Source organism: Xenopus laevis, chromosome 5S (assembly GCF_017654675.1).
Source record: "Xenopus laevis strain J_2021 chromosome 5S, Xenopus_laevis_v10.1, whole genome shotgun sequence".
NCBI classification, from domain to species: domain Eukaryota; kingdom Metazoa; phylum Chordata; class Amphibia; order Anura; family Pipidae; genus Xenopus; species Xenopus laevis.
In genome coordinates, this window is record NC_054380.1 from 26993695 (window position 1) to 27021111 (window position 27417).

The window sequence follows — 27417 nt, forward strand, 5'->3', positions numbered from 1 at the left end:
ATTTTGGCTCATATTGAGCTGTATATTATTACCACTTGCGGCTGCTGTTGTGTTTCCCTCTATATTTCTAAGCACTGTGTCTCTTTTCTGTAGGACGTCATCCAGGCCATCAAAGATACTGCCTTTGTCACATCAGAATATCCAGTAATCCTTTCCTTTGAGAATCACTGCAGGTACATTGGAACATGTTATATTGTCATAGGCAACTCTGCACATCTAACAAATGGCCCTGTTTATGGTAGAAATTTACAAGAAAGGCATATGAGTATGGTATGAAATCAAAAGCTGACAAAACTCAATCATTTCCCCACATATTCAGTTTGGGTTATGATTGAGTGTTAATCGTGCCAGTTAATCTCCATTTGAACATTACAGATAACCAGCCTTTGGCACTAAGTCAATAATGATGTGACACTGACAAAATCATGCAGAAACCATTATAGAGAGTGAGAGGCATTTTGAGGCAAATATCACACATTGCTGCACTGCAGCAAAACAGCAATTGTCTGTAATGGTGATTTTGCTTATTATTTGTCATTGCTTATATACAATATCTTTCTCTGGTCCACAAAGAGTTAATATTTTACTATTTCCGATACAGTCAGGCCAGTTGTATTTGCACAGTGCCATTATCCCGGCACCCACCACAGAAATTGATATTATTACTGTGCTCCTTCTTCCTCGCCCTGCTTTCCTTGGGGGGATTTATTCAAACTATCCTTGCAGGCACTGGCACCAAGGACATAATAGACTCTGTATGGACCAGCCAGTAGGATTTCCAACCGGCATCAGTGTTCTAGTTTGCACTGGAAAAAAAATGTATGTTAGGTCGAACAGCTCTGAAATAAAACATTAAATAAAGATCAATAATTAGAAACTGATGGGAGGAAGTGAGCTACAGATAAGAGGGAAGAGAGAGAGAAGTGTAGATAAGAGACAGATGAGCGATAGAAAGATAGATGAGAGATCAGAAAGAGATGCGAGACAGAAATAAAGAAAGGGAGTGGTGGAGAAATCATGAAAATGAATAGAAATACAACACAGATAGAGAGAGAGTTGAGAAATTGATGCGAGATGGAGATAAGAGAGACAGGAGGAAAAGGTGAGAGATCTGATAGATGAAAGATAAGAGAAAGACAGAGAGATCAAGAGACAGATTAGAGGTGTATGAAATAAGTAGAGAGATAGATGAAAGATTGAGGAAAGCTAGAGAGAGAATCATTCATGAGAGATAGTTGGATGGACAGACAGACAGACAGACAGACAGACAGACAGACAGACAGACAGACAGACAGACAGATAGATAGATAGATATTTGATCCTTATGAATAATTTAGCCACATACGGTAATAATAAAATGGCCTCCAAACAATGTGGCTATAAAAGAAACCCCTCATCATGAGTGCACAACCTCCTGGCTGCTACATATTCAGTGTAACATTAGGCCGCTGCTTTATTAATAATAAGAATAATATTGGGCGCCGTGTGGTTGTTGTTCCAGTGAGTGGCTACCCAATAGGGCATATAGGGCTAGTGTTGGAGAAGGACACATGGATTGACTGCTGGTTGGGCTGGTTTGGGTTGAAACTTGGCTTTCCATTTTGGGTTTGGGTGCAGGTCAGACTGGGTAAATACACTTCTCCTCTGCTTCCAATGATTCCCACGTACCTAGGTCACACACAGAAGTAGCGTAGAGAGAAAGAAGAGGTGATTATAGGTTGAGTGGGAGTCCTATGACTATTTTGTGGGTTAGGGTCAGGTGTGGGTTGAGTTTTTCCTGCCCTGCACATCACTAATACACAGAAGGACTAGTCGTGTCTGCTTCATGCTGCTTTGTTAAACAGTCTCTTTCATTTTCCAATTGCAGTAAATACCAGCAGTACAAGATGTCAAAATACTGTGAGGAAATATTCGGAGACCTGTTACTAAGCAAGGCCCTGGAGAGTCACCCGGTATGTCTGCCTTTGCCCCACATTATATTGAGCTTGTCGGGGTGTTAGCTTATTGGTCGCTATGCTGTTCACTTCATTGCAGGGCTCTCAGGCACTGAAGCAGAGAAATATTGTTCATTCCCACATGAACATGTCACTGCGTTCAACAAGCAAAGCCGAGCATGCAACGATGACAGCTAACGTAATAACCCTGAGCTTTACTGCCACCTAGTGGGGGGTCTCAAACCTGTTTCTCTAGGAATGACCTGCCTCTGGGGTGGGCTTGCACTGACTTCTGCTCAGAGTGAATGTGAACATGGCACCTTTGGTTTTAGTATTAATAGTTTCATGCATGCAGAGGCTTTGCCTTATCCTCCTGTGCTTTTTATCACATCATTTCAGTATAATTGACGTGCATTTGTTTCAGCTTCGACTAATTGAGTGGCAGTTTGTGCACAAGCTCTAGTTCTCATTTTTAGAAAGCCAAATTAAGATTAAATCCAGAATGGGAGATCCTCTCTCTTAGACTAATCCTCACCCGAGAGAGAATTGGAGTTTCAATAGACTTTACCCGTGGATCCTTCATAAGGAAAACTGGTTTCACAATTGCCCTCCCTCCCACATATAAACACAGAGGGACACAGCCCTGCACCCAGTTTTCTGATATAATACAGCATGTGCTCACTTACCAAGTCAACCTCAATTGGCTCTCATTTAGCCATTAACGCTGCAGTCATGTTGTATGGAGGTCAGCCCCGTGGCCAGCAATGCTACAACCTATTGTTTCTCACTATATACCAAGTCTGTTTATAACTTTCACACTTATAGAATGAGAGGTAAATGTGTGCAAGGAACAAGCACATCAGATATCAATATCCTATTGCACTTCATGTAGCCCATTCATTTGCTCTTTGGATAAACGTGTGTAACGTGGGCACTGAAAGCCGCTGAATGGGTGGCACAATGGAAGGGTGCATGTTCAGTTGCAGCAAGGAGAGGTGCATGCCCGGGAGCCTCTTTGTAATGAAGCAGCATTTGCACATCGTGCTTGTAGTAACTCCCGCGCTCTTGCATTTCAGCTGGACAGTGGCCGACCTTTACCTTCTCCTAATGACCTCAAGCGAAAGATACTGATTAAAAACAAGCGGCTGAAGCCGGAAGTGGAGAAAAGTAAGTGCTGGTTGTCAGGTCTTCTTGGTAAAGTTGCTTCTGAAATTGGATAAAATACTGTGCATAACAATTTATGTACAAACTTGAGTCAAGTACCTTTTTTATTAATAATGATGTTTACAATGGCTGAAATTGTTGATTTTGCTCGGGGAAAGATCTCAATGTAACGCTGGGACTTCATTTTGGGATATTGGGTCAGGGTAAAATTCATGAGGTGGACAGGGTCAGATTTAAAAACTGTGCGTCACTCGCCCCACCTGCATCCGACCTGACCTGTGTCCCCTGCACCCAAAAAGCACCAATCACACATCCCCCACCTGCTTTAACCAAACCCCCACCTTGCACTTGCACAACTCCACTGCTCACCACCTTGCACAGTCGCCAGTTCAGATGCAGCCAGCAGGCAGTATGCCGCCCCCAGCTCTCTGCCGCCCTTGGCCTGAGCCCGGGCCTGGAGGTGGATTGGTTGAGGCGATATTTGGTCGTCCACTTAGACCCCCACCTAATTTGTGGATCATTCAAACATGAAATCTAGGCAGCACCAACGAACGCAGGGTCTACGGCTGTGTCCATGTCTGACGTGCCGGTGGCATTAAATGCTGTGTTGTGTTTGTTCAATCTGTGCTGCACTCAGCACTTTGCGCAGATTCTATTCAAGGTGCAGACTGCAGAAATCACTTCTCCAGGTGCAACAGGTAAGTCCATGGGCTCTAATGGGTGCAATTTAGAGCCCCTTTTCTCTTTCACCTGCATTTGGGACAACGATAAACAAACCTATGCTTATTCTTTTAAAGGAGAACTAAAGCAGCATGGCAGAAATGTTATACATTATGTTTTGTGCTTCTGTACCAGCCCAAGGCAACCACAGCCCTTTAGCAGTAAAGATCTGTGTCTCCAAAGATGCCCCAGTAGCTCCCCATCTTCTTTTTTGCTGATTTACTGCACATGCTCTGTGCTGCTGTCACTTACTGAGCTTATGGACCCACTCACAATATACAGTACACATAGAATAGAAATGTTACAATATAAGGCTGACTAGTAATTAATACAGGTAATACATGGCAGCGCATAAACCAGTGCAATTAAAATGAGAATCCATTATTCTGCCTTATAGCATCAGCTTATATTACAAACCTCATTTTCTGCTTGATAATTTGCAACAACACCTAAGCTTAGTTTCTCAACAGCTGCTCAGAGCCCACTGAGCATGTGCAGTGCCACTGACATTCCTAACAACATCTAAGATGGGAAACTCCTGTGACAAGTTTGAAGTCCTAGATCATTACTACTGTATAGATGCTGAACCTTTAGATTGGTGCCTATATGTCTGTATATAAAATATGGCATATTCATACCTACATTAATTTTTAGGGTTTTGTTCTATTTTAATGGTTCATATCTTACAGTTATATGTGCTAGGTACTCCTGATATAAACATATATCCATACGGTATGTCTATATAGCAGTGCGGTGTAAATGTTGTATAGAGGCAACAAACTGGCAATATTTTTATCTATTCACCCCAGATTGTTCCTATTGAGTAAAATTGGAATTTCATGGCACAGATTATTTAAGTTTGGGCCTTTCTCAACACTGCGGCCCTTGAACACAAGTGTATTGTGAGGGAAACAAATGTGTCGTTGTGGCTGGAGATTTCAGAGGGGGGGAGAGAGAATGAAGGCAGTGGGGCAGGGAGAATATAAATGCAGCTTTATGTAAGGAGGGGGCATCAGTGTGACAGCGGCAATGAAAATCCAATTTGTCTTGTACAGTCCAATCACAGATTTTTTGTCTCTATTTTTACCCACAATAACCTTGAAGTGACCTTGAGCAGCACTTTTCCCATGCATTGGGCAGAATGTTGGGGGGGGGGGATAAAATAGAATGGAGAGAAGTCACAAGGGCCTCTGGGCAGTTTAGGAGCCATAAAAATCTCTTTAAGGGCCACATCCAGCCAGTGAGGCTTTAGTGCTGATCTAAGGATTATCTTCCCTGCCAATAGCTCTTCTGTTGATTTGAATGTGAAACGGCAACTAGCACAAGCAACAATCTTCACCCCCCTCCCTCCGACTCCATTATAAAGATGTAGTGGGTGGAACAAGTCGTAATACATATGAATTTTCTCTCCTGTGTCCATATGTAAAATCCCCTGCTCCCAGAAGTAGACAGAGCGCTGATTATGCAGCTCTTTAGAATCTTCATGTACCATGGGGGGCAAGTGATTTGGAGTGGTAACAATATTATGCAGATTTCCACCGTGTCCTCCACTGGCACATTAGCATTCAAATTAATATACTGTGCTTTAAAGGGCATATAAAGTCTAAAATAGAAAAAGGCTAGAAATGTTGTATTCTGTATACTAAATATAAACATGAACTTACTGCACCACAAGCCTAATAAAACAAATAATTTTTGCTTTCAAAGTTGGCTACAGGGCGTCACCATCTTGTAACTTTGTTAAACATCTTTGCAAGACTAAGACTGTGCACATGCTCAGTGTGGTCTGGGCTGCTTAGGGATCGTCATAAACAAAGGTGCTTGAGTTCTGCATGGCTGGTAAGACGGGGGCTCCCCCTGCTGTTCATAAGTATGATTGTTTCCCTGCTCAGCAGTTAGGGACCATCTGACAATTCCTATCCACAGCTGTAGATAAAGGGAAAATTTCACTGCATACAGTCAGGTTTCTTGTAAATTTTTTAATTAAAGTATATTGGAGATAGCTTTCTTTTTCATTAAAGAAAGTAAAAATGGGATTTTATTTTTTTGCCTTTACATGCCCTTTAAATCCAAATGCATCGCCCCATAACACCCAGCATTTCACTATTCAGGGACAGTAAAAGGCTGTTCTCAACTACAACTCCCACAATTCCACATTTCCTCCCAACCTTTGCCCATTTGTACTGACATCAATGCTGCATATAACAAATTGCTTATGTTGTACCCTACTGCCCCCCAACAAGAAAAGAGTGATGCATATTGTGTGTAAGAACATTGAGCAGTCAGTTACAGCAAAGAACTTGTTTAATTGAACTTTGTATTGATGTTATGTAACACACATTTTGCTATAGATTTAGGAATCCATATCTGCCATTGAGCAGGTGGCATTTACTGCTCTCCAGCTGGATACCAACCATGTGATTGGCTGGTGTAGGTACCTAGAGCAGTGGCACACTTTCCCATTATATCTATAAAGATGTTTGAGTATAATTTAATTTTAATTTAAATTACTTGACCAGACTGTTTGTGTTGTGCTGTTGGTTCTGGGACTTCAGTGACAGGCAAACAGCATGAAAATCCTGGTATTGGGTCTGGGACTATAACAAGCCTCTGATCAAGCCCAATCACCTCTCTGTTCTTATATACACATAATTTAATTTTATAATGTGTCTACTGTATGTTTGACTGGAACATGTAGGCTTGGACTTGTAGGCCACTCAGCATTGTAGGCCCTGGGGGTAATATAAATACCAGCACATAGTGGGCTCCAGTTTTAATTGCACAAATCACCCAATCAGCAGCGATTATTTACTGGTCTGCTGTTTGAAAGCCACCACCTGATTGGTCACTCTGAGCAGGGTACAAAATGCAAAAATGGACACAAAGAGCACTGCTTCTTGTACTCAAAGAATGGAGTTGTGCCATCTTGTGTATAAAGCCTGGGTAGTGGGCAACATATTCTTGGATGCCACGTACCTTGAACATCATTCGTAATCATAAGCTAGAAAGTTCCATTGGGCACAGGAAAGCCCTGGGCTTATGTGTTTATGTACAGATCTCACTTGCACCAACAGCAGAGTTATATGTCTTTCACAAGTGCCCACTGGATGGCTCAGTTGTGCCCTTGTGCCCACAGGGTTATTAAATGAGGCCAGCTTTGTATTACTAGACGTGAGCAGATGTTTGTGTCTGTGACACACTAGTGAATTAAAAGTGTGCCTATTAAATTCCCCTTAACCAATACTTGCTGAATTAGTCCCCACCACATCTCCTTGTATCAGCCTTTCCCATGTATTTATTATTCTTAGGTCTGGTCTAAGGTTAAGGTTATGGGGTATCTTAGTTCACCTTCATGACATTTGTAACTAAGTCACTCATTCTGCCCCTATTTCTGCCAATACATGCTTCTATGCTAAATACCCCTTGTTTCTCTTTATTCCAACAGAACAGCTTGAAGCACTGAAGAGTATGATGGAGGCTGGAGAAACAGCGACCCCGGTCAGTATTCTGGAAGATGACATTGAAGAGGAAACTGAAAATGGTAAGTTTGGCGAATGGATGGAACCAACAGCATCGAGGTACAACATGCCTAATGCACAGTTCTTATAAATGAAGTCATTCTGTTTTTAGCTGACCTAGAAGAGGAGGCACATCCTGAATTTAAATTTGGGAGTGAACTGTCTGCAGATGACCTGAGCCAGAAGGAAGCAGCAAGTATTGCAAAAAAGGTATTTTATACAAATAAAATCTTGTAGAACAGTGTTGCTTGGAAGCATTTACTAACCTACATGTGACTATTGCCTGGCAATGCCCCAATGCACATATTGGGGTGATGAACACTGGTATAAACAACCCAAACCTGAATTTTGGCTTAAAATATATATATATAGTCATAATCATAAATAAAGGTCCCTTACAATATATAAAGACATAATCAGTGTTCAGGCCATAGGGAACACTGATTGTTACAGCATGCGCAATGTAGTGAGTATATACAGTCATATGAATAAGTTTGGGAACCCCTCTCAGCCTGCATAATAATTTACTCCACTTTCAACAAAAAAAAGATAGTGGTATGTCTTTCATTTCCCAGGAACATCTGAGGGTGTTTTCTGAACAATGATTTTTAGTGAAGCAGCATTCAGTTGTATGAAATTAAATCAAATGTGAAAAACTGGCTGTGCAAGGTACCCTTGTAATTTTGCTAATTTGAATGCATGTAACTGCTCAATACTGATTACTGGATTAGCCGGTTAAGCCTTGAACTTCATAGGCAGAAATGAGAAAAGGTACAGTATTTAAGGTGGCCAATTGCAAGCTGTGCTTCTGTTTGACTCTCCTCTGAAGAGTGACAGCATGGGATACTCAAAGCAATTCTCGAAAGATCAGAGATTGTTCAGTATAATGGTTTAGGGGAAGGCTACAAAAAGCTATCTCAGAGGTTTAAACTGTCAGTTTCAACTGTAAAGAATATAATAAGGAAGACCACAGGCACAGTTGCTGTAAAACCCAGGTCTGGCAGGCCAAGAAAAATACAGGAGCGGCATGTACAGAGGATTGTGAGAATGGTTACAGACAACCCAAAGATCATCTCCAAAGACCTGCAAGAACATCTTGCTGCAGATGGTGTATCTGTACATCGTTCTACAATTCAGGGCAATTTGCACAAAGAACATCAGTATGGCAGGGTGATGAGAAAGAAGCCCTTTCTGTACTCAAACAGAGTCGCTTGCTCTATGCAAAAGCTCATTTAGACAAACCACAGTCATTTTGGAATGAAGTGCTTTGGACTGATGAGACAAAAATTGAGTTATTTGGTCATTATTAAAAGTTCTTTGCATGGCGGAAGAAGAACACCGCATTCCAAGAAAAACACCTGCTACCTACTGTCAGATTTGGTGGTTCCATCATGCTGTGGGTCTGTGTGGCTAGTTCAGGGACTGGGGCCCTTGTTAAAGCCGAGGGTCGGATGAATTTAACCCAATATCAACAAATTCTTCAGGATAATGTTCAAGCATCAGTCACAAAGTTGAAGTTACGCAGGGTTTGGATACTCCAACAAGACCATGACCCTAAACACACTTCGAAATCTACAAAGACATTTATGCAGAGGCAGAAGTACAATATTCTGGAATGGCCGTCACAGTCCCACGACTTGAATATCATCAAAAATCTATGGGATGATTTGAAGCAGGCTGTCCATGCTCGGCAGCCATCAAATTTAACTGAACTGGAGAGATTTTGTATGGACGAATTGTCAAAAATACGGCCAACCAGAATCCAGACACTCATCAAAGGCTATAGGAGGTGTCTAGAGGCTGTAATATTTGCAAAAGGAGACTCAACTAAGTATTAATGTAAATGGTGCCTAAATTTATGCACCTGTCTAATTCTGTTATGATGCATGTTGCATATTTTCTGTTAATCCAATAAACTTTATATCACTGCTGAAATACTACTGTTTCCATAAGGCATGTTATATATTAAAAGGAAGGAAGGACTAAGGGGTTCTCAAACTTATTCATATGACTGTATTGAACCATATTTCTCCCATAAAAGCTAAAAGCACATTGGCAAGAGTTTACCGTTAGCACAACATATAGAATACATCCATAAATATAGTTCATTTGTTTCTTTTTTGTCCTAGATGGCTGAAGATGCTGAACAAGAAAATAACAACAAAAAGGTGATTGTTATTTCCTTTTGTGCACTGCGCTGTACTCTATCCAGTACTCAGGAGGCTACCCCCCCTCCTGCCCACAACCCACCCCCCTAACGTGCATATCATTCTGACATTCCAAGCAGCTGGCAATTGTGGCAAAGGCCTCGGCTGTGCCTCCTGACACTGTTCTCCGCACCCAGTGCCAAATATTTGATCTTGTGCTTGGTGCTTAGAGCAGCATTTATCAGAGCTCAAATACCTGGTAAGTGAGCACCAAGGGGCACCCTTGAACTCTCTAGCACTTGTGCCCCACAGAATAATAAATGAGCCCTAAAGTATTATACACAGGCCTGTGTGCTGAATGATACTGGCCAGTGAGGGCTCATTCACAAGCACAATTGCATAGCACTAAAATGGACACAAACTTGCACATGATTGAAAACTATTTCCAAAGATACATGCTCCTTAAAGGAACAGTAACACCAAAAAATTTAATTGTTTTAAAGGACTGACAATATAATGTAGTGTTGCCCTGCACTGGTAAAACTGGTGTGTTTGCTTCAGAAAAACAACTATAGTTTATATAAACAAGCTGCTGTGTAGCCATGGGGCAGCCATTCAATCACAGGATACACAGTAGATAACAGATAAGTACTACTATAGTTTATATAAACAAGCTGCTGTGTAGCCATGGGGGCAGCCATTCAAGCACAGGATACACAGTAGATAACAGAAAAGTGCTACTATAGTTTATATAAATAAGCTGCTGTGTAACCATGGGGCAGCCATTCAAGCACAGGATACACAGTAGATAACAGATAAGTTCTTAAGGATCCCATTGTATAATACAGGACTTATCTGTTATCTGCTGTGTATCCTGTGCCTTTTCTCCTTTTTCAGCATTGAATGACTGCACCCATGGCTACACAGCAGCTTGTTTATATAAACTATTGTAGTCTTTCTGCAGCAAACACCCCAGTTTTACTAGTGCAGCACGACAGTACATCATATTCATTTTTTGCTGTTACTGTTCCTGAAACAACTGGCAATTGCTAGCATAAAGAATTGTTCTCACTTGTGAACAGTGCAATATACAAATTCAGCACTTGCCTTGAGTGGCCTGTAATTTCAGAGTTGCTTTAGCACTTTGCATAATCAGCTGACTTGTGTGCGGTGAATTGGATCCTAATGTTGAAACACATAAATTCAGTAGAAAAAATGTGCATTACAAGTGATTGTCATTGATTACTCCTGCATTGGCAAACTGCACGCAAGTTTAGGAAATCCCAATAATGCTGGAATTTTAGGGAAATAGTGCATTGAGGGTGAATTGCATCCAAATTTCCCACTTTGTTTATTGCAACTACTTTGTACATGTGGATAGAGGAAAGGAGGGCTGCTAAACAGTTGGGGCTGGTAAAGGCTTGGGGGCTGCTAGCTTTAGACTGTAGGTGACAATCAAAAGATTTGCCTTTGCTCCAAGCTCTGCTGTAAAGTCACTAACACCTTTAACTGCTCATATTTAGGGTGCTATAACAGTGGAGGACGAGCAAGCTTGGATGGCATCCTATAAATATGTGGGTGCCACTACCAACATTCACCCATTTCTCTCATCCATGATCAACTACGCTCAGCCCATAAAGTTCCAGGGCTTCAAAGTGGCTGAAGGTAAATATGTCGACTGAGTAGAGCCTAAGTTACTGCCTCCTTTTTCCTACACGTTTTACTTTTAAATTGCAACATTTTTCATTGGCATTTGCTGTGTCCTGCGAGTTCATTTTTATTAAATAATCCTTAGAACTGGGCTGCTCAACAACTGTCGTAACATAAATCATTGTGTATCACAAGCACTGGGATTAATTGCTTTAGAAATAAACTCTACATTGGTTTGTTAGGCCCATTGTACCGGTTGAAGAAAAGAAGGACAATAGCAAAGTGTGTAATATATTTATGATTATTGATCAATACATTTAAACACATGAGGTTGACTTTATGTGCACTATAATCCAATGTATATATATAGTAGACTGTGAAGGAGTCAGTACAGAAATGCCTGGGTGCAGTGTCCGAAATTTTTAGAATATCTATCCACAAAGAAGTTCAGCACTCTCAGGTCTTAAAAAATAAATAAAAATGTTTATTGACTAATATATATATGTATATGTATATATATATATATATAATAATACACGTGTAACCTCTGTAGGTTAATATAGCGACGTGCAATTCTCAGGTATATTAGGCCACACAAAGTGCAATGCTAGCAGTGCGTCTGTCCACAAGGGGGTAGTAGAATCTAATAGATAATATTTTGTGTGCTATAAACTGTAGCGTTTCCATACATGTTACTTGATATCATTTATATTAAATAGCATTTCTTTCCTTAACGATTCCTGGATTTAGAGTTCCTAAATTCTCATATAATTCATTGGAGGGCTTGTGGGAATGCTGGGAATTTTAGTCCAGTAATTGAGATATTGTGATGGTGCTTCCCAATGAGATTTCTTCATTATGGAACCTTAAAGGGAACATTCCATGATGCTGTTTCTGTGTTTTTTTTTTTACCATGACATAAAGAAGACTTCGAAAGTAAAATACTGTAAATGTGTTCATTGATTATTTTCCTTTTAGAACGGAACATCCATTTCAACATGTCCTCTTTTAACGAATCAGTTGGACTGGGGTATCTGAAGACTCATGCGCTCGAATTTGTCAAGTATCCTTTCCCTTTGTACATTTTTACTTCTCATCGTTTATCCTCGTTCGTAACATGAGTCAGTCCCCTGGGCAAGGTTGGTGTGACCTTAAATTCCGCATGGGATTGGCTGTAGTTTTACCCTTGGGTTGGCACTGACATCACAGGCTTAATAATTTCTGTTAATCTCTTACTCTTACACTAATAGTGCCGGGCACTTCCCTCTTCGGTGGGTTGAAACCAAACCAACCCCAGGCAACCACAGTCCTTTAGCAGTAAAGATCTGTGTCTCCAAAGATGCCCCAGTAGCTCCCCATCTTCTTTTCTGCTGATTCACTGCACATGCTCTGTGCTGCTGTCACTTACTGAGCTTAGGGACCCACTCACAATATACAGTACACATAGAATAGAAATGTCACAATATAAGGCTGATTAGTATTTAATATGGATAATTACTACATGGCAGCACAGAAACCAGTGCAATTAACATCAGAATTTAATAATCAGCTCTGTAGCATCAGCTTATATTACAGACAAACCTCATTTTCTGCTTGAAAATTAGCGATGACCCCTAAGCTTAGCTCAGAGCCCACTGAGCATGTGAGTGTCGCAGACACTTTCCAAGATGGTGACCCCCTGTGACAATTTTAAAGTCCTGGATCATTGCTTCTATTAACCAGCTGAAACTTTAGGCTGGTGCAATAGGTTCAGTATATAAAACATGCCATTTTAATCCTATCATTTTTAGGGTTTTCTTCTCCTTTAAAAGGATTGTTCACCTTTACATTAACTTTTAGTATGATATAGAGAGTGATATTCAGAGACAATTTGCAATTGTTTTTTTATTATTTGTGGGTTTTTGAGTTATTTAGCTTTTTAGTCAGCCGTTTCAGCAATCTGGTTGCTAGGGTCCAAATTACCCTAGCAACCAAGCACTGATTTGAATAAGAGGTTGGAATATAAATAGGAAGATCAGTAATAAAAAGTATCAATAACTGAGAATTATAATCGCAGGCAGGAATCAATCCAGAACACCAGAGAGTAGAATTCAGGAGCCCAAAGTTTAAATAATACAAAATCTTTTATTTTACATTATGTATAAAAGCAGAAAGCCTTACGGGTTTCGTGTCACCAAGAGACACTTAATCATAGGCCAAAATCTTGTAGGCAAACTAAAAATACGGAAAAGGAGCAAATTAGAAGTTAGATGGGCAGAGTTTATACAGTCAACCAATAGCCTTTCATATACAAAAAAAAAGAGAACAATTGCCAGCACACGGTTTAATTTTTACAGAAAATGAGGTGTCAGTACCATACTTTTGCCAAAATATGTACCGGTAAGCTCACGTGCCACGTCAAGGCCATTCATTGTACGTGAGAGCCTTTCATATACAGTCTCATTACCTCTATTGGCTTTATTTTTGGCTTGTCTACAAGAATTTAGCCTATGATTAAGTGTCTCTTGGTGACACAAAACATGTAAGGCTTTCTGCTTTTATACATAATGTAAAATAAACGATTTTCTTATATACTTAAATTGATTACGCAAGGTGTCTCTCCAATTTGAAATGGCCTAATTGGAGGTGTCCACATATACTTTTCAAAATCTCAACAAAACCAGATGGGACTTATCCTCCAATAGTATGGGCCCAATTATTACAAAATACACACATAATCGTATTAAAGTGTAAAGATAAAAGGCAATATTTATTTAACTACCATGCCACAGATACTTAAAACCATTTAAAAAATAAAAAAACAGCGCTGCGCTGGGTTCAGGGATCCCTTTAACCCCAAATAACCACTTATAAAGAGGACTCCTCTATGTAGGATTTGGTGGAAATTTGATTATGTCTAGGTGGCTCAACAGCCAGTGTTCCAATCAAGCGTTAGTAGGTACACATGTAAATCCAATTGTTCATGTGAGGGAACGAAAGTGCATCCTTATGATTCACATCCGCAAAATATTGCAGAAAAGAAAATCCTGGTTATATAACACTGAATAGCGTGCTGCAGCTTAGTGAAGATTACTATCTCCCGCGGATACAATAGTACCCGTGATGGTTTGCGGTGCAAAGCCAGTATATCAGGTTTAATGTCTTTGCGGGTAACTGGATTTGTCAATGTCTACTGTCCCATCCATATATTTATATACAGCCGCCTATTGCTCTCAGTGGCCAGCTGAGAAGTTGCGGCTTCGTGATACTGCGATCACTGACAGTCACCGTATTGTGCCAGCCCAGGTGTAATAGTTGTCCCGGCTATCACCAGACCCGAAAATAAATGTATACAGACCACGTGTCTTTGAGAGTTTTCACCCGATAATTTCCGCGTTCCATCAACTGGCAGGAGATCTTCAGTCTGCGCACTTAAGTTCCCAAAATAGGGGAGCAGGGTATCCCAAACGACTCAGTGTCAGCGCTGTGCCTCGACAGCTGTTTCGCCACTCAACGTGGCTTTGTCGTTTTTTTAAATGGTTTTAAGTATCTGTGGCATGGTAGTTAAATAAATATTGCCTTTTATCTTTACACTTTAATACGATTATGTGTGTATTTTGTAATAATTGGGCCCATACTATTGGAGGATAAGTCCCATCTGGTTTTGTTGAGATAAACGATTTTCTATTATTTAAACTTTGGGCTCCTGAATTCTACTCCCTGGTGTTGCAGATTGATGCCTGCCTGCAATTATAATTCCCAGTGAACTGCTGATAATGGAGGCAGAGCAGTAGAATAGGGTTAAACTTTGCAACAGAATCACAAATGGCAGACATGGCTGGAGAATTGTAACAAGCAGGGGGATTATTGGCATCTTTTTTTCTTTCCGCTTTCCTTAACAATCGTTACAGTTATAACAAGCGTCAGATGAGTCGGATCTACCCTAAGGGGGGCCGAGTGGATTCCAGTAATTACATGCCGCAGATTTTCTGGAACGCCGGCTGCCAGATGGTCTCGCTGAACTATCAGACTCCAGGTAGGTTGGGGGGTGTCCAGCCGACCCCCCCGCGCCAGGGAAATATTTGCTCAGTCACTTTCACAACAGATGCGCTCTGATGCTTTTTATATGTAAACACTAATATGGCTGCAATAGCAAAAAAAAAAAGCAGAATCTGTGACACAATAAACATCCTCCTTTATTTACTGGGATAAAACAAAGTTACATTAACACATGTTTGCTGATTCTGTAATAGAGTTCTGACATTCATGGCGATGGGGAAAAAAAGCTTATTGTTTCCTAGTAACATAAAAGCTCCCCTGTAGTGAATTCTGGGACTAACAGTGAACAAGAAATGGTGCCTTAGTGCTTCATACTCATTATAAAGGGCCACTGTGCCTTGCTTTATTTTTCCGCCCATCTTCTTTGGGACACTGCTCTTATAGCTTCTTATTAGGTAACACAATGGAAGAGCTGTGGGAAGTGACAAGGAGTCCTGTGATGACCAGTCAGATGGTTGTAGCATGGCAACTTCCATGTAGCAATTCTCTTTTAGGTTAGAACAAGACGGTGCTGCTCGAGCCGACACGTCGCCATGCGATTAAATACATGCGATGTGTCGGATGTCCTGTAGATACAGGAAGTGAAGGAGATGAAGACTCAGCGTGCAGCGTTTTCATCCGACTTACCTGCAATTTCTCCTTCACTTCCTGTATCTACAGGACATCCGACACATCGCATGCATTTCATCGCATGGCGATGTGTCGGCTCGAGCCGCACCGTCGAGTTCTACCCTTAGTGTCCTTGCTACTTCCCATAACTCTCCTATTGTGTTATCAGTACCTAAGTCATAAGAGCCTTGTGTATTGTCCCAGATAGCACTGCATGATGCATATGAGCATACCTCCCAACTGTCCCGTTTTTAGAGGGACAGTCCCTCTTTTGACCTGCAGTCCCTCATTTGTACTGGTAAGTCCTGTTTTTCTCTGCACTGAACAGCCAGAAAAAGAAACAAAGTTTCTAACTTAATTGGGTTTTTTTGCAGAGAGCCCAGAATAGCCACAGCAGGAGATAAGATACTTTTGTAACAATTTCTAGATAAGTAATTGTAACAATAGAAGATAACAGGTCCCTTGGGAAAAGATACACGGCTTAAAGGGCAATTCACCTTCATTAGCAAAACTGTAATAACTGAAAAAAACCCCACAGAAATATGTTCAAACTTTCATAACCTGCGAAATTTTGTAAAATGAACATGGTAATTAGGGGGTGTGGCCACAAAAATGAGGGTGGTCAAAAAAATGTCGCCGCGCTACACACGGCAACTTTTTTGACCCTCTTTTTATTTCCAAAATGTTGTTAGGTATGATATGAGAGCGACTGATAAAAATGTTACAATAATGTAAGGTTACAATAATGAGGTTTGTATAATAAAGATAATTAGACCTGACACTTCTCCTGACGAGGCCACACATTCTGGCGATGGAGATGGGTTCAGTGTCTTTGTTCCCTGCTTCCTCTGTGGTACTGAGGTCCATGCCTGGTGTTCGGGCTCTTACAGACGAGCGTTTTTACCTGCGCTCCCCTGCGTTCCGTTTTTCTGCGTTCAGCCGCAGGGGAGCGCAGGAATAGACACATTACATTTTTTCCAATAGGGCTGTACTCACACAGGCGCGTGTAGGCGCCGAACGCAGGAAAAATGCAGCATGTTGCGTCTCAACCTGCGTTCGTACTCAACCTGAGTACAGCCCCATTGGAAAAAATGTAATGCGTCTATTCCTGCGGTCCCCTGCGGCTGAACGCAGAAAAACGGAATGCAGGGGAGCGCAGGTAAAAACACTCGTCTGTAAGAGCCCTTACACATTTAATATGTTGTCACAATAAGGATTTTGTATATGTGTTTTGGGGTTGCTTTGGTGCACGTTAATCCAATTATGTATTTGGGGAGTGATTGTTGCTAGTCTGGGGCTGCGTATGGTACTTTAAACAATTTTTAAAGATGGGGTTCACCTTTGAGATAACTTTTAGTAGGGATGCACCGAATCCACTATTTTGGATTCGGCCGAACCCCCGAATCCTTTGCGAAAGATTCGGCCGAATACCGAATCCAAATCCTAATTGGCATAGGCAAATTAGGATTGGGAATGGGAAAACATTTTTTACTTCCTTGTTTTGTGCAAAAATTCCCGCGATTTCCCTCCCCGCCGTTAATTTACATATGGAAATTAGGATTCGGATTCGGTTCGGCCAGGCAGAAGGATCCGGCCGAATCCGAATCCTGCTGAAAAAGGCCGAATCCTGGATTCGGTTCATCCCTAACTTTTAGTATGATGTTGAGAGTGATATTCTGAGACGATTTGCAGTTGGTTTTCATTTTTTATTATTTGTGGTTTTTGCGTTATTTAGCTTTTTATTCAGCAGCTCTTCAACTTGCATTTTAAGCAATCTGATTGCTAGGATGCCAATTCCCCTAGCAACCATGGGCTGATTTGAATAAGAGACTGGAGTATGAATAGGAGTGGCCTGAATAGAAAGACGGAGAATACCAAGTAGCAATAACAATACATTCGTAGCATTTGCTTTTTACAAGGGGTCAGCAATGCCCATTTATAAGCTGCAAAGAGTCAGAAGAGGAAGGCAAATAACTATGAAACTATAAAAAATAAATAATGAAAACCAATTGAAAAGTTGCTTAGAATTGGCCATTCTATAACATACTAAAAGTTACCTTAAAGGCGAACCACACCTTTAAGGGTTTCCCGTTATTTTTAATACCAGAAAATGAGGTCAGCCTGGTTATTTCCCTTTCATACCCACAATTCCAAAGGGAAATGTGACTGTACAATGCCCCTTAATATAAGGTCATATATGTCTCTTTTCTTTCCTTTTGGATTCATCACTGCTTTAATATTTATTGAATTTTTCTGCAATGGACAATAATAGAGAATGAAAGTCACTAATAATTGCATTTGCCTCTTCACAGATTTAGCCATGCAGCTCAATCAAGGGAAGTTTGAGTACAATGGATCCTGCGGGTAAGAAAAGTCTTTCTGTCCTGATGTGGGTTAGTGATGCTGGTGGCCTCATTCATGTCTCTCTGGTAGCCGTTCTTCTTGCAATGTAGTAGCCCTTAGAGGTGTTAAGGTGGCCATACACGGTCCAATAAAAGCTGCCGACAGACCGAGTCAGCAGCTTATTGGCCCGTGTATGGGGACCCCGACGGGCTTCCCCGATCAAGATCTGGCCGAAAGTCAGCCAGAACTCGATCGGATGGGACAAAAAATCCCATCGGATCGCGGCCGCTAGGGCCTAACGATCGGATCAGCCCAATATTGCCCACCTCAAGGTGGGCATATCGGAGAGAGATCCGCTCGTTTGGCGACATCGCCAAACAAGCGGATCTCTCCGTGTATAGCCACCTTTACTGTACCAGCAAATATAAATGAGCCCAGTCCAGTTTAAGGACTTACTTATGGGTAAAAATGTAGTTGCATAAAGTAGGGATGCACGGAATACAGGATTCGGTTCGGGATTCAACAAGGCTTCAGCCTTTTTCAGCAGGATTCGGCCAAATCCTTCCGCCCGGCCGAACCGAATCTGAATCCTAATTTGCATATGCAAATTAGGGGACAGGGAGGGAAATTGTGTGACTTTTGGTCTCAAAATGGGGAAGTAAAACATGTTTTCCTCCTCCCCACCCCTAATTTACATATGCAAATTAGGATTCGGTATTCGGCCGAATCTTTCACAAACGATTCAGGGGTTCGCCCACAATCCAAAAAAGTGGATTTGGTGCATCGCATAAAGGGAGCCAGGGATTGATGCTTAGCTATTTTAAAATTACAGATCAGGCCAGGCTGTTATATATAAGAGAATATAAGAGCATATAAGAGAATATAGGAATAGCCTTTTTCAAACCACAATGACAACTTCATTAACAATAATCAAGGCCAGGAATATTTGATGCACTGGATAACGAGGCCTAAAATGGATACAGTTGGGCAGCACTGCTACAGACCAGGGGCACCCAGATCCCACCAATGTGGCGTCTGCTTTTAATCATGTAATTGATCAGGGTCTGTTATGTTTTACCCAGCCATGATTTTGGAAAAGCTGTAAAAATTGTATATTTCTGGAGTGTTAATAACACTGTCCTGTAAATAACTGGAAATCGTTAGTATGAATTTAACCCAATGATACAGTTTATATCAGTTTAGATAAAGTCATTGCACACTACTCATAAGTCCTATTAGAAGAGGCAAGCCCAGTGGATAAGATCAAAGCATTTGTAGCTTATTAGGTAAAAGGGTCTTGGCTTAGAAACAGAGGGTTTAAGCTAAATTCGTATATAGCTGTGCATTATACACGGCTGTTTAGCTTTATTCTAAATGAGCGGCATTGGTTGCAGAAGCAGTTGGGCAAATTGAGGTCAGTCAAATGCAGTCACATGCCGGATTCTCGCTCATCACTGACTCACATTTTACACATAACAAAGGAGTAGATTTAATTCGTTCCCATTTACCGCTTCCATGTCAGGTACCTTCTGAAGCCCGATTTCATGCGCCGGCCTGATAGAACCTTCGACCCTTTCTCAGAAACCCCCGTGGACGGGGTGATTGCCGCAACTTGTTCAGTTCAGGTAAATGGAAACGACCTCAAGTACAGCATGTTCCTTTGTATAAAGGAGGCTTTTATTCCCATTATTATCACAAGCTGTTGCTAATATAGATAATGTTACTAATGTTGTAGCTGCCAGTTTAGCTGAAACCATTTCTATTCTATCTATAAGAGGCCAGATCTGAAAGCGCAATAGGCTTAACTACAGGGTTAGGGTTTCTGGAACCTGAGCACCTTGTTGAACTAGATGTGGTTTTAAAAGCTATACTGACACATATCTAGCAATAATCTAATGGAATCATTACTAGCCTAGGTGCTAATGTATGCCCTCACACCAGTGTTACCAGAGCAGTCTGCATCAGATTCAGACTGGGGTACCTGAGGCCCACCAAAGAACCTAACTGTTAGGGTCCCACCAAATTGGTGCACTACCTTTAACCATATTTAACCCAAGACATGCCAAAATGGATAATGAGAATATTAATGCCAGTAAAATCATTACAGAAAATGGATGAGTATATTAACCCGGGACATGCCAGTAGAATCCTTACAGCATATTAACACATATTATATCAGAAAGACTGCTGCATATGTGACTAGTAAACACTATATTAACCCCAGTTATGCCTGTAAGATCACTGCAGAAATGTCCAATGAGCACTTCACTAGCCCCAGACATGCCAGTAGGATCACTGCTGAAATGGCAAATAAGACCTCCAATAACCCCAGACATGCCAATAAGATCACTGGAGAAGTGGTGAGTGAGCGCTCTGTTAACCTCATACATGCAGAAATGGATAGATTGAAAGCATTATTTTAACCTACACTTTCACCAGTAGAGTACGGCAAATGTTTCTTGCCAGTGTTCCCAATGCGGATTGTCTCTCTGCCTCACTCTGCCTAGCTGAAACTCCTGTAAAAAAAAAAAGCATTCCATAGTGGAGTACGTGGCCATCTTTGATTTTGGTTCACACTTTTCAAATAAGAAGAACCTTTCTCTTATAGGAGGGACACAGGGACAATAGGGTGCAACATCCACCAGCAGGAGGCAGGACACTAGAGAAGAGGAAGAAGACTCCTTGTCCCTGCTGCTATACCCCTCGCCACATCTTGATCTACCCAGTTTGTTGTAGTGCCCTCAAGGAGACAGGGCCGCTCATGATTTCTGCAGCCAGTATCCACTGGCACCAGGGGTTGTCCAAGAGATCTCCGCTTAGGAGTCCTTCTGGCATGGCTTCCCCCTTCTTGGGACACTTAGTGCTGGGGCCAGTAAGTCTCCTCTGGAGCGAGCCACACATAAATACCTGTCTCTGCCATTACCAGAGCAGAAGCTTCCTGGCACTAAGATGCAGTTTGCAGGGCAGTACTATCTGCCTTCCCCAGCCTGTTATTCTCTTTTCTCCCACCAAGTGTGCGTGCGCTGGCCTGCTTCAGCCCTGTTTCATTGAAAGATCAAAAGCGATCTCCTCCATACAGTAGCGCCAGTACCAGTTCCATCCGTGGCCTTTATTACACGCTGAACCACAATTCTCTTGCTATCTCACTCTGTTCTCCACGTGTATCAACATTCTGCACACCATCTGGATTCGCACATCTAGCGTTCTCCATCCTGACTCTCCGCTCATCATTCTGATCTGAGCTGCACTACTCATGGGACCCAAGCATCCATACCCATCCTGAATGCAATGGGGACTGGCTCTGAGAAGGGGAACAGGCACATTTTTGCTTAAGTGCATGGTTATTGCTTATTTAACCTTGCTGAATTACTGACACACACATTAAGGGGGGGATACTGATTCATCTTCAGGACAGCTGTAATTGACAGATATCCAGTATACTTGGCAGAGGGCAATCAAGGGAAGCCAACTTCTAGGGAGGCTACACAAACCACAAAAGTTAAATACATGGCTTGTGCTACATGCTGCAAAATCCTACCCTATGGCAGAAAAGACCCATTATGTGTCACATACTCTAAACAATCTGCTGAGAAGGTTTCTAAGGACGTGGAACCAGCACCCCCTCCAGTACCGCTGAAGTCAGAGGTGATAATTTCTTCCTCTGTGCCAAAGACTGTGTCTCCTCCCAATCAGGACCCTTCTGCTTGGCCAATGTAACTTTTCACAGGTATTCTCAAGTAGGTGGACTGCCTAGATAAATTGCTTGATAAACGTAACCAGGGTTCTGCAGAATCCCACTCTAAACATGACAAGAGACAGGCTCCTCCCTCACCAGAGGAAATTAGCGACATTGAATCCTAACAAGCCTCTGCTCATTGGGATGATCAATCTCATAGGGAAGGAGAGATTTCTTATGATGATGGGATGACACCAAAGTCATGTCCAAAGCATTTTAAGACAGGGTTGATTCCTTAATTACTGGGGTTATTTCATGCTTAGACCTTAAAAGCCCTGATTCCTAACAGGAATCCGCTTGGCCCATGTTTAAGTGTCACTAGAAATCACCACCCATATTTCCCTCTCATGCACAACTGGACAATTTATCCAATCTGAATGGGAACATACAGAGAGGAGGTTTCACACATATCACATACCACGCATATCCCTGGAAAAATGGTCCTATCCCCCTCAGTGGATGCCCCAGTTTCCCGTTTATTGAAGAACACTGCTCTCCCAGTACCAGATGCTTCCTCATTTAAGGAGTCAATGGATAAGAAAATGGAGAGATTCCATAAAGGGTCTCTTTGGACCCGAGTTGGACAAAATTATAAGTCAAGTGACATGGCAAAAATATTCTTTTACCACAACTAAGATCATGCCCATCTATTCATCATGGTCGGTTCTTTCCTGCCAAAGGCTCCAGAACAGCCTCTGGCAGGTATTACACCTCCAAGAACACAGAAACCAAGCCCCATTTCCAAAACCCTGTCCCCAAACCAAGTCCTCTGTCAAACCATCCACTACATGACTACGTAAAGATCACAGAACATTTCCCAGTGGGGGGAAATTTAACCCACTTTGAGGAAGCCTGGGTCCGACTCACCCATGACATGGGTACAGGAAATCTTATCCAAAGGTTATCACTTAGAATGTCTTTCCAAACCTCCACCTATTTTTATGTCTCAGAGGCCACAAGAACCTCAAAAACAAGCTGCATTCTTAGCGATCATTCAAAACCTGCTCGATGAAAGGGTAATCTCCCTACAAGAGAGGTTATATTTCAAGCTATCATTTTCCCGGTACTGGATCTGAAATGGCTCAACACATTCATCCGGTTCTCCCATTTCAAAACGGAGTCTCTTCGATCCGTCATCTCGGCAATGGACCCATAAGAATTTCTTGTGACGTTAGACATCAAGGATGTATTCTTACACATTCCAATCTCCCCCCCCCCCCCCACACCAAAGGTTCCTACATTTCGCATTCCAAAGCCACCATCTCCAGTATACGGCCCTCCGTTTCAGGCTTACTTCGGCCCCAAAGCTGTTTACCAAGGTAATGGCTGCGGCTGCCTATCCACTAAAGTCTCAGGGAGTTTTGATAACTCTATATTTTGACGATATTCTCCTCAAAGACCCGTCACTCACTGTAGCCAAACACTAGCTATCCGTAGTTGTAGAACTCCTATCCAGTCGGGGATGGACAATCAATGCAGAAAAATTGCATCTGTCTCCCACATGTAGTCTGCCTTTTCTCAGCATGGTTTTCGATAAAAGGTGTATCTTTCACCAGACAAGATCTGTTAGCAAGCGCAGAACAAAGTCAGCCATATACTGCTTGGGGCAGATGTTGGGATGTTTGCGGGACACAAGGCTTCCCTCCCGGATGTGGGCCTCTTTAGATTGTGATTTTCTGCCATTTTTATATGTATATAGTTCTGTTACTGCTAGTTAACTCTCGTTGTTAGACAATACTGAGTAGATTAGGAAGCGGTGAGGGGTATAGCAGCAGGGAGGAGGAGTCTTCTTCCTCTAGTGTCCTGTCTCCTGCTGGTGGATGCTGCACCCCACATGGTCCCTGTGTCTCACAAACATCCCAAGAGAATAGAATTTAATGGTGAGTGTCACAAAATCCCCTTTTTTCAGCTCTGATCAGTGAGTGGTTGCAGGTGGGGCACCCAATATTGGTGCTCAGTAAGCTGCACTTGATTTGTTTTAAATAAAGAATGATAATAACCCAAATGTTTCTCTATGTAGGTCATCTCTGGACAGTTCTTGTCAGACAAAAAGATTGGGACGTATGTGGAGGTTGATATGTATGGATTACCAACGGACACTATACGCAAGGAGTTCCGCACCCGCATGGTGATGAACAATGGTCTCAATCCTGTTTACAATGATGAGCCCTTTGTATTCCGAAAGGTGAGCACTTTTTCTGGGGTCTGAATAGAAGGGAAGTGTGACAGTTATATGGCTGCATCTAGGGTAGAACGAAATGATATGAAGCATAACAAAAGTGGTGTAAGGACAAATGGGGAGATCAGTCGCCCCGGCGACAATTCGCCTTTTCTTGAGATGGCACTCGCTGCACTTTCCGAAAGTCACGCGAAGTTTCATCGTGAGACAACTTCGGGCGACATTGGAAAATGAAGCGCCGCGAGTGCCACCCTGCTGCCGATTTTTCATTATAGCCGCCGGGAAGGTAGGGGAAGGCAGTTTGGGGCATTGTCGCCCCGAAGAAGAGGCAATTTGTCGCCGGGGCAACTAATCTCCCCGAATTTGCCCGTGTGCCCTTATCCTAAAGATACCTTTATTGGCTAACTAAAATGATCATCACAGCAATTGATTCTTCAAAGCTGATTACAAAGAGGCTAAGTTGGCACTGACATAAATACAGCATTTTGTTTACAAAAAGTTGAAACAACACACAAGCATAATTTGTATTGCAAGCAGGGACACTTATAGGGAGGTGGGATATGCAAAGTAGTCAAGACCAGGTATAAATTAGATTTAAGATGTGAAATAGATAACAGATTAGCCAACAGTTAGAACAATTAGGGGTACAGTATATTCATGCACCTGTTTTTTTAAGAAGAATAAGCTTTTTCTGCCGAAATAAACATAATTTAACTTTGCATGCTGCATGGTGCTTTACCTGTATTGCCCTAACATAGCTGCTTTCTGCTCGTTGCTATGGACGTTACAGTAGCAGAGCACATATTACACCAGGACACAAGTGCTTCTTAAATGAGCACTGAGGGACACGTGCTTGCACTGTGCCCCAGGTAAATGGCTCCTTTTGGCTACCAACTCAACCACCATGACTTGTTCAGCAGTCTCTTGACCAGTGTAGAGGGGGCAACATGGTGCTCTCTTCAAATGATATCTAATTGGCGCTCGGTCTTGTACTGATTAGGAAAACTGAAAGATCCTTCCAAGGGAAGAGCACAATAGGTCTACACAAGACCCCCACGTGATCCAAGCACTGACCCTGGGACCAAACATTTGGATCAGGACCATACATTTGCATCAGCTAAATGTGGCTACCAATGTGGGTGCCAAAATGGGACCTTGGTAAAAAGCAGTGGAGCTACCTTGTGTATGGCCAACTTAACATATGTTAACATTGCTTTGAGATCCCATTAAAGCAACATAGTAAATATTGATGTAGAAGAAGAAACACAGCACAAACCTAACATGGAAGAAAGCCGAGCAGAGAGCATAACAATATAAGGAAAGAATCTGCAACGCTGCAATGCATTATGTCCTTTCTGTCCCACATAACAACAACATATCTCTTTGTCTTGAATGTAGGTTATCTTACCAGACCTCGCTGTGCTGAGAATAGCCGTGTATGATGACAACAATAAACTCATCGGGCAAAGGCTCCTACCTCTGGATGGTTTGCAGGCAGGGTATCGACACATTTCTCTCCGGAATGAGGGCAACAAACCACTTTCCCTTCCAACAATCTTCTGTAACATCGTCTTAAAGACCTATGTTCCTGATGGATTTGGAGGTCAGAGCTGAAAACTGCTTTTATTAAGTGTTTCATCCAGTGATGTAACATTACATTCTTGTATTAACTGCAAACATTTGTCTATACAGGTAGAACTAAAAATGAAAAAGCGGTGTATTTGATATAATGTACATTAAATGTCATTGTTTGCCAATGTAATCAATTATTTCAATGTTTTGGGGCTTCCTATATGTGAGCCTTTTCAAATATGTTTTTCAGATATTGTTGATGCGTTGTCAGATCCAAAGAAATTTCTTTCTATTACGGAGAAGAGAGCAGACCAGATGAGAGCCATGGGTATTGAGACTGTAAGTAGGCTTTACGGAACGCTCTGTAAAAATGGTTCTTTTTGATATATACAGTTCTAGCCAATAATAAAGCTACAAAGGGTAAGTTGGAAAGGGGAGTGAATGAAGTTCACCAGCCCACAATTTTAGTTCCACATAAACACACAGTTAGGGAAGAGTGAGAGGAGCAGAGGGTGTTTAATCCTCATCTTCCTCAAGGCTGTCTTGGATGTTGTAGTTACGGAGCAGGCTCTGGATCAGTCAGCGGCAGTCTGCCCAAGAAAGACAAGAGCGACAACCCTTCTAAAGAAAGTTGTGGACCCTGTAAGCGAGGTTTTGTGAGATATAGGACTAGCTTAGTCAGAGTACATTCTAGGAATGTAAGATATTGAGACATGGCTACAAAGAGCTGCTTTGTTTCTAGGGATGCACCCAATTCAGGATTCGGTTCGGAATTTGGCCAGGATTTTGCCTTTTTCAGCAGTATTCAGATTCGGCCGAATCCTTCTGCCCAGCCGAACCAAATGCAAATCCTAATTTGCATATGCAAATTAGGGCTGGGGAGGAAAATCACGTGACTTTTTGTCACAAAACAAGGAAGTAAAAAAGGTTTTCCCCTTCCCACCCATAATTTGCTTATGCAAATTAGGATTCGGTTTGGTATTCTGCCGAATCTTTCGTGAAGGATTCGAAGGTTCGGTCAAACCCAAAATAGTGGATTCGGTGCATCCCTATTTGTTTCCACCAAAGGATTGATGGCTGGAGGGCGCTCTCCTTGGGTATCACTGGCCAAGGTGTACAGGCTCAGCATATTGGTCCATGAACCAGTTCTACTGGTTCATGGACCAAATGTCCATAGTGGTGTCAAATTGTTCAGTTCTGTCTTGATTGTGTCTGCCTATTTTACCTCAACTGATCCCTTAATAATTTGTGTTTCACAAGAAACCTCTGGCTCCCTGTTTTGTTTCTTCACGGTACAGCGAAGTGTAGTTGCTCAACCCCCCTCTCCCTTCATCCTCTACCTTGCTAGGGCTAATCTGGGTAAAAGAATCCAGTGTGACCCATGTTCTACCATTACTAGGGTTACATCATTCCCAAAACCATTGGAGAGATCAGTCCATCAATATAAATGGTAGTTGTCACTTTGCATGCAACAGCTGTAATGCTAGAGGAGTTATCAGGGGTTCTGACTTTCTGATCCATTATCTTTTCCAAGTTATTCATGTGTTTTTTGGCTTTTATGTGGCAACCCATCATTGTCCTTATTCCCATTGCAGAGTGACATAGCCGATGTACCAGCTGACAACACTAAGAATGATAAAAAAGGGAAAGTCAGCAACACCAAAACAATTGTGACCCCTCAGAGCAGCTCTGAAGTCAGGCCATCTGTCACTACTGCCCCCGGGGCAGGAACCGAAAATAAAAAAGGTAAATCATTTGGACCTGTAAGTGCTCATGCTTCCCTAGGCCCATCCTTCTATTAAAGTCA

The 27417-nt window shown here is 41.9% G+C and overlaps 1 protein-coding gene across 9 annotated transcripts in view; it reads left to right on the forward strand.

Annotated features, from left to right (window-relative positions):
* The window catches only part of plcb4.S (phospholipase C beta 4 S homeolog), a 160021-nt gene that overhangs the window by 101675 nt on the left and 30929 nt on the right, over positions 1–27417 (forward strand). For all 9 annotated transcript variants that reach the window (XM_018265087.2, XM_018265083.2, XM_018265084.2 and 6 more), the window contains 15 exons: positions 94–173; positions 1868–1952; positions 3011–3101; positions 7264–7359; positions 7449–7546; positions 9466–9504; positions 11007–11148; positions 12112–12196; positions 15024–15148; positions 18093–18144; positions 19646–19748; positions 23880–24044; positions 25437–25641; positions 25861–25949; positions 27206–27356. In XM_018265087.2, the coding sequence (XP_018120576.1) occupies positions 94–173; positions 1868–1952; positions 3011–3101; positions 7264–7359; positions 7449–7546; positions 9466–9504; positions 11007–11148; positions 12112–12196; positions 15024–15148; positions 18093–18144; positions 19646–19748; positions 23880–24044; positions 25437–25641; positions 25861–25949; positions 27206–27356 (1606 nt within the window). The remainder of the gene's footprint in view (positions 1–93; positions 174–1867; positions 1953–3010; positions 3102–7263; positions 7360–7448; positions 7547–9465; positions 9505–11006; positions 11149–12111; positions 12197–15023; positions 15149–18092; positions 18145–19645; positions 19749–23879; positions 24045–25436; positions 25642–25860; positions 25950–27205; positions 27357–27417) is intronic.